The 12185-nt window shown below is 34.2% G+C and overlaps 1 protein-coding gene across 2 annotated transcripts in view; it reads right to left on the bottom strand.

Moving 5' to 3' along the window:
• CNTLN (centlein) overlaps positions 1 to 12185 on the bottom strand; it is a 298123-nt gene that overhangs the window by 170019 nt on the left and 115919 nt on the right. For both annotated transcript variants that reach the window (XM_028107236.2, XM_028107237.2), the window contains exon 6: positions 8062 to 8199. In XM_028107236.2, the coding sequence (XP_027963037.1) occupies positions 8062 to 8199 (138 nt within the window). The remainder of the gene's footprint in view (positions 1 to 8061; positions 8200 to 12185) is intronic.

Genomic DNA, 12185 nt, shown 5'->3' with positions numbered 1-12185 from the left:
AGAAATAACATATAAAGTATTTAATATTTACCACATACACCTAAAAAGTATTCATAGAATGACTATGACTTTCAAAGCCAGCTACTTGACAATTTTTTTTATAGCTTGATAGTAATAAAAACGTTGGATATGCAGACATTGTACCACCTTCTTATTGAAAGTAAGTTACACTTCAGTTCCAAGAACTGAGAAGTACTGATGCCAACAATAGTTATCAGTTTCGAATAGTGGGTAAGTCAACCTTTCACTGTATACTATACAAAACTTTATTTTTAAAAAGGATTTTTTTATTTATTTGAGAGAGAGAGACATAGCGAGAAAGGGAACACAAGCAGGGGGAGTGGGAGAGGGAGAAGCAGGCTCCCCACTGAGCAGGGAGGCTGATGTGGGGCTTGATCCCAGGACCCTGGGATCATGACCTGAGCCGAAGGCAGATGCTTAAGGACTGAGCCACACAGGTGCCCCTATACAGAACTTTAAATGTATTAAAAGGAATCCCAACAGACAAGTTAAGTTTCAAACCAAAGTTCCTTAAAGCACCACTGGTTGCAACCTCAGGGGTCTGGGCTGGGATTCTTGTGACTCTTCTAATGCAGACTGAAGAAAAGATGAAGGGGAAAAAAAGCCAGAAGGAAGGAGAGTAACACAAGGTGAACACCAGTCCTTCTAACCCACCCAGAGTGCAAGTGGTAAGGAGGAGGACAGATGAACTGGGGGTTTTAGTACTAATGGCACTGAGGGTCCGGGAGAACCATCCCTTCTGGAATACAGGTTTCCAGAGTTCTGTGGTAGTGAAGACTGTGTAATACACATCATATAAAACTGGAGCATATTTTGTATATTCAATTGGAAGAGAAAACTAATTACAGAGATACATTTCACAGAAATACACTTTATAATATGTATTCTGGAGACTATTTTTTAATGGAACTTTTTAAACCTATAACTTCAAACTGATAATTCATTCTCATAAGTCTTAAAAGAAGGAAGGAACAAAAAAGATATGCAAATGGTTGTTGAAGACAGATGAAGATTAATATGGGGAAAATGCTCTGCTTTTTAGAGGTTTAGAATATTGTTTTCCAAATACAATACCCACCCCCGCACCCATACAGATAACCTGAACATACACCACCTGTCTCAGTCCTTTCTGACCGCTATAACAAAATATCATGCCCTGGGTAGTTTTACAAACAACAAAAATTTGTTTCTCATAGTTCTGGAGTCTGGAAGTCAGAGATCAGAATGCCAAGTAAGGGCCCTCTTCTTAGTAGTAGACTTCCTGTTATATCTTCACATGGTCGACAGATATTAGAGAGCTCTGGGAGGTCTCTCTAGCTCTCTCTCCCTCATATAATTGAATAAAATATTTAAAAAGAAAAGAAAAAAACATAAGAGTAGGGAAATGCTCATACTATAAGGCACCTGAGGATTAAAAATCAACCAAGGGAACAGCATATCCCTGTCTCCCATGTCATGCTATGTCCTGGGCATACTCCTAGTAAGTGGAGTGGAGCATCATCTTACACTATCGAGGTAAGTTTCTTCCTCTGTGTCTCCCCACACCACCTTCTGAAAAGTAGATGAGATCAATGTACACCAATGTTGCAAAAATGAAACGTGGAACTTGATTGGTATCAAAGTAAGCAACAAATAAAGCTTATAAAAGGCATAGCTCTGGACCACTAGTGAACACTGAATTTGTCTAGATCCTTCCTTATTTGAAAATGAGTAAAGAAAAACAAACTGGACTTATTAAAAGGGGAGTAGTAAGAATTTAGAAAAAAGAAATTTTATTGTACATACAAGGAAAAGTATACCTTGGAGAAGACACTGAAGGAATTAGAAGGAAGGTCTAGAAAAAGTATGAAAAAGAAACCATCACACCTCTCTGAATTATCAACAGAAAGACAAGATGTGAAGATGATCTTAATAAAGTCTCTATGAAGGCAGGGACTTTTTTTGTTCACTGCTATAAACAGCACACCTAAGACAGTTCCTGTCCCTTATTACATCTGCTAGTGTATTAGACACATCTTACGCATTATGTTCAGATTCAGCCTACACTTGCCTCTTAGAATCTCATTCCCTTCCTCTGTCTCAGCTTATTAACTACCACTTCCACCTATGAAATTTATACAGCTCATCTGTCTCCATTGCTTGAAGTCAACCAGCTGCATTCCTAGCATGTTTGTGCCATTTCCAGGTTAGGATAAATGCTAAAACACAGGCATGGTATAAGCAACTTTTACCAATGAAAGACAAAACACAAGAAGAAACCAGAAAAGTAACTTTTTCTCTTTTTCCATCTGACGGATTGCTCTAGAGCACAGTTTCTCTCCCACAGCCTGTCAAGAATCAACCTGAGTAGCAAATTCAGTGCACCTGCTGTCTCTTCACAGCTCACCACGAAGCAGTAGCCAGCACAATGATGCATTTCCTTTTTATTCTTGCCTGCCTCATTCTTCTTCTCTTACTCACTTTCCCTGGAATTGAATCTCCCAAGTAAGTAATCAGAACTTAATCCTTCCCTCAGGCTCTGTTTTCTAGGATATATGGCATAAGACAGTTATTAAATGGATGAAATGAAAAGCATAACATAAAGAATGTTAAAAAGAAAGATGCCATGATAGTATCAAAATGCATAATGAGAACAATTATAAGGAAAATAAAAGCTATGGAAAATAAAATTAATTGGTAGGTTCAAACCTGAGAAGTTCCTGTAGGCACAGATGAAAAGGAGTAAAGGAAAGGTGTGGCTTGAACTGAGACAGTGCTGAGAACCAACAACATTTTCTCCTATCTCAAGAATGTTAAATCCTGTTAAAAATACTGGATTCCTGAAAGATAAATCTGGTGATCTTTCAGTTACAGTGATGCTATCTAAGGGACTGAGTGGGCCATGGGATAAATGAGGCAGCTTCTCTAGGTTATTTTGCAGTTTAAAAAAAAATCTTGATAATTTACAAAAAAGATTTACTGCTTGTTCACATTACAGGTGGCTTCCCGCTATTCTAAGACCCACACTGCAGCAGCAGACTGCATTAGAAATATGCCACTCTGGTGGCAGAGGGTGAAAAGCAAAGGCAAATCAAGGAATGACTTTTAAAACATTAGGACATGGCATATGTTACTTTCACTCTTGTCCCACAGGTCAAAATAAATCACATGGCTAAATCTGATACCAATGGGGGAGAAAGCATACTCTAGCAACAGGGAAGGCCCTGATAAAAATGGGCCCCTGAGATGAATCGAAATAGAGTACAGGAATGAACACATCAAAAGTAAAAAGTTTAGTGATGAGCACTGAAGCAAAATATAGGACTAATCCTAAATGTCTTTGGTCATTGTGGTTATAAATGTTACACGCCTTGAGATGCAAAATCAGGGGGAGTTAAAATGGTTGAATGTATGTTCTATTTTCCAAAGATTACACAGTAGGATGTCAAAATGAAATAAAGATAAAATGTAGTTTTAAAAAAATATGACATTGACCTCCAAAGTTTTTCATGTCATTTTGTTCCTAGCTTTAGAGACAGAGAGAGAGTTAGTGGTTTTTACAGAGAAGAGATTTAATAATTCCTTCAATTTCACATCAGTGTCTTATTGTTCCATTATATCACCAAAAACTAAAGTCTACTTATTAAGAGAACACGTTCAATACAGTCTCTTTTATCTAAAAACTTCTGCCCACCTAATCTTCAACCTGTAAATATAAACTGAGAAAAATCTAAGATGATTCTCACAAAATTTTAATGGTGTTACTTCTCCAGAGTTGTATTTATGTGTAATACTTTTCCTCTATCTTCTTTGTACTTTGGTGTACTGCATGCCTTTTTAAAATAATTCATATGTATCATTACACCAAATAATTATCTACTTATTTTGTTTGTTATCATAAAAATGTAAACAAAAATAAAGAACAGCAATATTAATTTCATAAAAATTTGAATCCAAGGCAAAAAAATTACACACAAAAAAGTAAAATTCACAGTAAAAACAAAAGAACTGTGAACACTACCCGTGAAATCACAGCACATCAAACAAGTACAGCAAAAAACTATAAGCAATAAAAGGAAAATCAGCTGGAAACTATATGGGAAGGAAATATTCCATTTAAAATAGTGCCAAAAACATGAAATTATCTAGGATAAATTTAACAACAAATGTCAAAACCCTTTAGAAACTTAAAACATCTTCTAAGTATACAAAGGTACTGAAAGAAATGGAATGGCATACCATCCTCTGGGACAGGAAGATCGGCATCACTAAGATGTCAATTCTTCTCAGGCTTACTTGTAAATTTGATGCTCTCACTAGATACCAAACAAGAAATAAGGAAGTTCACTCTAAACTTTTTGCCAAAAAATTTAATAAACAATAAATGCCAAGAAAGCTCTAAAAAGAGCAGTAATGGAGAATGCACCATATACTCTCCAATGTTCACCATCTCTACCCTATTCTCTAGTACTCTAGTCTAAGAGGCAGACCTCTAGAGACTGCATTTCACTGGTCCCTCCCTTGTCCTCTGTCTCTGACTGAATTTGATTAGTTGGAGTGCTGCCTGGTGATTAGAGGGTCAATGAGAAAAAAAGGTCAAGGTATTCCTTTTCCCGACTCCCTCTCCGCTGAACCACAGTTGGCAATGTCAATGTTCCTGTGTCTAAAGATACTTCTCCTAATAGGCGGCCTCTCTCCCAGGATAGATTTTTTTTTTTTTTACACAGAGATCTGGCAACAGCTTCTCTCCTTGCTCCTTCTAGTCTGGGGGCAGTAACAGATTCCTGTTGTTGATAATCTAAATCTCAATATCTATTTGGGGAGAATTAACATCTTTATCATACTGAGCCTTCTAAACCATGAACTTTGTATATCCCTACACATATTAGACCTCTTATTTCTGTCAATAATGTTTTAGTTCTCTGCATAGAGATAATACACATCTTTCATTATACATACTCTTCAGATTTTTACTCATATTGTAAATTGTATTATTTCCATATATTAAGTCCATTTCCTCATTTTTTGCTGGCTTCAAAAGTGTAACTCAATTTTATTCACTAACATGGTATCTACCAAGTGTGCTAAGCCCACTTATTAATTTGAACAATGTTTCTATAAGTTGAGGTTTCTTTGTGAATTAATCATATTATAGGCAAATAATCAGGTCTTTTCCTTTCAATTCCAGTCCTTATGTCTTTAATTTTTAATCTTGCCTTACTACATACTTGGTATTTCTGACTATGTGCTAGACATTAGTTTGCAAAACTGTGGATATAATTTGAGGACAGAATTATTACATCATCTAACAGAAATAATTTACACTTGCTTCTGGTACATCCCTGGGAATACTAGCAATCCAGATAATTAATCCAATTTCAGGATTCCGACTTTAATGATATTTCTAACCCAGATTATGACTGTACTGTCCTGACTTTTTTATTTTTTCCAGGAAATTTGTAAGTAATTTCTAAGAAAAATTCCCAACTCATTAGCAATAGCCCACGTCCATGTACTTTGGCCCACCCTCCATGTAGCCATTTAGCCCACCCTCCATGTAATCACAGAATCGTTACCTATTCAGGCAAAAATTTTAGTTAGGAAACTTAATTGGCTAGCACTTTTATGCAAGTATGCAAGTTCTAAGTATATACTCAGATGTTCTATATGCATTATAGACATTACCTTATTATATATGTGCTTATATACTTATACTCTGACTCAGGGTAAAGATCATTTGAGGTAGTTCAGAACAATGTTGCATATCACAGTGGGTGACATGAATATTCAATAAGTATACAAATGACCATGAATTCCAAAGAAATAAACCCATAAAGAAATAAACCTACGTCAATTCTGTCATACATCAATAAGGAAAAGTGTAACCAAATAAGAAAGTGCCTAGAATACTTTTCCCATGATTATGGCTTTGTGTATCTTTTGTACAATATATAGATTCAATAAAATGACACTGGTACATCATAATCAACAACACCCCCCTCCAAGAAATAAAACTGATAAAGGAAAGGAGACATATAATATACCCAACAGGTAACCCTTAATCAGACGACTCAGGAGAAACACTGTAGATACCTCAACTATCACCCTATAATGAGGGTTTGAGTCATGTTCTTCTGCTCCATACTTCCAACTCTGCACTATTTTCTTCTCCTATATGAGTCCTTATAATAAAGCTCTTAAAATTTACACATGGTCCATTATTTTACTATTGTGTAAGCAAATGTCCATCTGTGGATATTATTGCCTTATTTACTGTAGCTTATAGCTCTTGTAATACACGAAATTCAAGTACACAAAGGGGAAAATATACTAGAAAACATAATTATTCAAATGCCATGAACTTAACACTGCAATGCATCCTAGAATAATCCCATGTTCCATCCAAATCATACCCTAAAAGAGATAGGTCATCATTGGAATATTTTGTGCAGTTATAGGTGCTATATTTTAAGAAAAATATTGATGATATAGATACTGATGATATGGAATGCATTCAGAAATGCAACTGAAACTAGTATAACATCTATGAAATATATACATGAAAAGTTATGAGAAATAAGAGTAGTTAATTAATGAAAAGATAAAGTTATGGGTAAAAATATTATTTGAAGATTATTTGAAAATAATCTTCTCTTATTTGAAGATCTATGGTACAGAATAGAGATTAGATTGTTTCTGAGAGTCTCTAGATAAGGATTCAAGATAAATGGGTGGATATTATAAAAAAGCAAATTTCAACTCAATATCTGAAACAATGTTCAAATTTAAACGATATACAGTGAAAAGAACAGCCTTGAAAAGTACCTCAACTTATAAACCAAAAGTATCAAACAAATACTAAAAGGCATATTATCTTACTGAGAAGAAGACAGGAATAAATGATAATTTTAAGGTTTCTTATAAATGTATGATTCTATAACTATTTAAAATTACTTTTCTGACTTTATCGAATTTTAGTCTTAAAAAATAATCATACCATGAATAGATAAGCCAACCAGTCAATCATCCTTAATTTTATACTTTTCCTCAACCCTATGATAAGATGATTTTTAAATTGTGATACAGTGAAGTTTTGCTTAGGTAATAAATTAATATATATACATTAACTGCTACCTAACCAAAACTCCTGCCCTGACATATCTATAGCTCTTACAATGTACTAAATATATATAAAGACATATAAATATGTACTGAATACAGACATATACAAAAATACATACATATCAAGTTTTAACCACACAATTATTATTGAATATAATACAAATACATAGAATTTATATATTACATATATAAATATCTCACGTTTGTGTGTGTATATAAACATATAATAGTACAACCAGAAAATGAAATTGTGCTTATAGAAGTATATGATAAACTTTGATTGTATTATTTATTTTAACTAGTTTAAATAAAAAATGCACATACATACATACATACGTGTATCTGTATGTATGTGTACACAGATAATATATGCATGCATATACATTTATATATTTATGATTTATTTTAATACCATTTTCTGATACAAGTAACTGAAGTAAGTTATTAGGTAGTATAAATTATTTCAAAACACTTAAAAACAACTTTTTCAAGTAATTCTACTTTGTGAGTAGTGCTACAAATTGACCATTTTGGTATCGAAAGAATATCTCACAAACCAAACTATTTAGAACATAATAAAATAAAAAGTCAAAACTGGATTTCTCATACATTGCCTATTAGAAGAATAATGAATATTATATAACACCTGGCTGGGAATTTTTTAGAAGGAAACAATGAGTGAATGCACTGTCCTTGTTAAAAATGTAGACAAGACTACTCTTTCAGAATGCTCTTCCCAATCCTGTGAAACCCCTGATTCTCTTAGTTAACTATTCTCAGTTTGGTATACGTAATTCCAGATAGTTTCAATACACAAACATATGTCCTCATAGAAGACATACTGTTGTCATTTTAGAGTGCTAATAATAAACATATATGTCGCCATTCTGAATAACTAATGACTTTACTATAATGTTAAATTTAAAAAATTGAATATACTTGCCTGACAAGGGTAATATCCATATCCTTTTGTTTAAGTTCAGTCTGTTTATTATCCAACTGTAACGATACAGCATTATATTTACTCTCTGATACTTCAATTTCTTTCCTTGCTTCGATTAAACTGTCTTCAAAGGCCTAAAATCAGAGGACATATATCACAATCAAATATAAGTATCAAATAAATAAATGTAAATGAATTATATTTAACTAATCTACAAAAGGAGAGTAAAAAATTGGTAGTGTTTTTAATTTTTTGTTTTCACTTAAATAAAAAAATTTTAGTACAAAACAGTAACTTTAATACCAGTCACAGTTTACTTTTTTTAGAAAATGAACAAGTATCATAGCTTCCTGGTACAAAAGCTAAGAATTTGAAGCAATTAAATGTGAAAATCTATGTAGAAATGTACTTATTGAAATTACAATATAGAAATTATTGTACAATGAAAAAGCTATTAATTACATGAATAAAAAATGAGTTCATTTACTTAAATAGTAGTTGGGACAAACAGCAGATATTTCATCATTTCCTCTATTTTAAATGTATACACATAGCTACACTAGGGGAAGAAGGAACAACACTGCGATGTTGTCAAATATCAACATAATTTTATAATATTTGAAATTCAGATAATGCTCAGTTCCCCTGATTGTAATGAAATTTTTCCTCAAGTTTTTCAAAGTTGGCTTTTTCTTCCAGATAATTCTGTTTTTTTATTCATTTTAAAACTATTTCAAAATTAATGTTATTTTCTAAAGCTATATTTTCTCCAAAATATAAAACTAATTTTGATTATTTTCATAAAGTATTAAATAAATATAATATCTAAAAATAGAGTATACCCACATAAATGCTATACATTCATTATTTGCAGAAGTGAGCAGTAGGTTTTACATCAAGCACTACTCTAGTCTAGCCATGATTTCATACTTCATATATTACCCTATAGTAGCTAGAGTAATATTTTGAAGATAAAAATATTGGCTTTCAGCTAAGAAAGCACTCCAAGTACTTCTCACTCCATTTCCTACACAGAGGAATAACAGGAAGAGAGAGAAGGAGGGTGCCTGAGTGGCTTAGTTGGTTAAGCAACTGACTCTTCATTTCAGCTCAGCTCATGATCTCAGGGTCATTGGATCCAGCCCCACATCCAACTCTACACTCACTGGAGAGTCTGCTTGAGATTCTCTCCTTCTCCTGTCCCTTTGCCCCTCCCCTCACTCATGCATGCACACTCACGTGCACTCTCTCTCTCCCAAATAAATAAATAAATCTTAAAAAAAAAAAAAAAAAGAAAGAGACGGGGGAAAAAAAGAGTACTGGCATGGATATGAGAAAGCTGAAACCCCTGTAAACTGCTGGGGACTATAAATGATATAACCCATATGGAGGGGTGGTTAATTGCTCAAAACATTAAAAATGCAACTACTAGGGGCACCTGAGTGGCTCAGTCCTCAGTTGGTTAGCCGTCTGATTTCGGCTCAGGTCATGATCTCAGGGTCCTGGGATCGACCCCCTTGTCAGGCCATACACTCAGCGGGGAGTCTGCTTGTTCCTCTCCCATGCCCCTCCCCCCTATTGTGCTCTCTCTCTCTCTCTCAAATAAATAAGATCTTTAAAGAAATTTTAAAAATAAAAATAAATAAATGTAACTACCATTATAATCCAGCAATTTCACTTCTTAGAGCAGAGTCTTGAAGAGATATTTGCACACCCATGTTCATACCAGCACTGTTCATAATAGCCTAGAGGTAGAACCACCTATATGTTGGATGAATAGATTAAAAATGGGGCCTATACATAAAACAGAAAACAACGAAGCTTTAAAAAGAAAGAAATCCTGTCACATGCTACAACATGGATGAACCTTGAGGAAACTATGCTAAATTAAATAAACCAGTCACTAAAGGACAATTACTATATGATTCCATTTATATGAGGCATCTAAAGTAGTCAAATTAATGGACACACAAAACTAGAATGGTGGCTACCAAGGGCTAGGTAAAAAGGGAATAAGGAATTAATTAAAGAGCAGAGACATGCAGTTTCTACAAGTCAAAGTCCTAGTATACCTTTCACAGCAATGTATATTTACTTAATACTACTGAACTATACATTTAAAAATTTTTATAGTGGTAAATTTTATGTGGTTTTTACCACAATTTTTTTTTAAAAGGAAGGAAATTTTGGGGTGCCAGGGTAGCATCTGACTCTTGATTTTGGCTCAGGTCATGATCTCAGGGTTGTGAGACTGAGCCCTGCGTCAGGCTCCATGATGGGCTTGGAGCCTGCTTAAGATTCTCTCTCACCCTCTTCCTCTAGCCCTACCCCCCACTTGTGTGCTCTCTCTCTCCAAAAAATAAAATACATAAATAAATAAAAAGGAAGGAAATTTTGACATATGCAACACATGGATGGAACCTGAGACCACTGGGTAAAGCAAAATAAGCCAGCTTCAAAAACTAAAAATACTGTATGATTCCTTTTGTATGAGATATCTAGAGTAATCAAACTCATAAAAACAGAAAGAATGGTAGATGCCAGGGAGGGAAAATGACAGAGTTGTTTAATGAGTACAGATTCATGTTTGAAAGATGAAAAAGTTCTGGATACTGGCTGCACGGTAATGTGACTATACTTAACACTACTGAACTGTATACTTAAAAATGGTAAAGACTGGGATGGCTGGGGGGCTTGGTCGGTTAAGCATCTGCCTTCGGCTCAGGTCATGATCCCAGGGTCTTGGGATCAGGTTCAGCATCGGACTTCTTGCTCAGCAGGGAGCCTGCTTCTCCCTCTGCCTGCCACTCCCCCTGCTTGTGCGTGCTCTCACTCTGACAAATAAATAAATAAAATCTTTTTTAAAAAATGGTAAAGATTGTAAATCTTATGTTATGTGTACTTTACCACAGTTAAAAAAAAAAAAACCAACCTGACAGAGGTCACATTTAATCTGACCAAACTGTAAAGTAATCTGTATCCCAGGACATTGTCAAAAAAAATAGAAAAATCAGCTAGCAATTTCTAATGAGCAACAGCTGGGTGTGATACCAACAATGACAGACATTAATAGAGAGATCAAGAGAAGAGACAGTGAGAGAGATCTCTGCTAAAATCACTATGATCCCATGGTGAATGTGCAAATGTCCAAGTCTGGCTTTCTGAAAAGCAGGAGAAATGGACTTTAGTAAAATGGTCCAGCCAAACCACTAAAAAACAAATAAGCAGACATCCCTGAGGATAGGGTAGTAAGGAATCAGTATCCAAAACTGCTATCATATACAATTTTAAATGTCCATTTTCCAACAAAAAATTACTACATGCAAAAAAAGAGGAAAGGAAGCAGGCAATAGAAATAACTAAACAAAACCATTCTTTAAAATATACCCTATCATTAAAAAAAACAAAAAAAGATAAGATGACAAGGTCTCATCCAATAAAAAAAATGCCAATAAAGTGATATAAATTATTTTAAAACATCCAAATGGAAATGGAAATCCTGGTGTTAAAAAGCAAAATAAACAAAATGAAGAGCACCAAAAAATTCACTAGCGTAGCTGAATACTTAATACAAGATGACAAAAATAAGAAAAAACAAAGATAAATCAAGAAAAAAAGAATAACAAAAAAGTTAACAGCCCCAGAGAAATGTGGACACCACAAAATGCACCAACATAAGCATAATGGGACTACCAGAAGAACAGGCAAGAGAATAAAAATAGAAGAAAAATTCAAAGAAATAATGACTGAAAACTACCCAAAAATCCTGAAAAAATTAATCTAAACATCTGTGAAGCTCAACAATCACCAAGTATTGTATATGTATAAATCCACAAACAGACATACAGTAAAAATACTGAGAGCTGAAAACAAGAAAATCTTAGACACAAGAGAAAAACCACTCCTCATTTTCAAGAGACCTCAATAAAATTAACTGACTTTTCTTCAGAAATAATAGATGCCAGAGACAGTGAGAAAACAATTCAAAGTCCTCAAAGAAACAAACAAACAAACAAACAAAAACACCTGCCAACACAGAAACATATATACAGTAAAGCTATCATTTAAAACTAAAGGTGATGAGTGACATGAGGAAAATAATAGAGTACGCAGCTCCAAG

This window comes from Eumetopias jubatus, unplaced genomic scaffold (genome assembly GCF_037043125.1).
Source record: "Eumetopias jubatus isolate StellerSeaLion01/CBP00866 unplaced genomic scaffold, mEumJub1_p1.0 scaffold_15, whole genome shotgun sequence".
Taxonomy (NCBI): Eukaryota; Metazoa; Chordata; class Mammalia; order Carnivora; family Otariidae; genus Eumetopias; species Eumetopias jubatus.
Note: the sequence above shows the minus strand (reverse complement) of the source record. Positions and strands in the feature narration are given on the sequence as shown.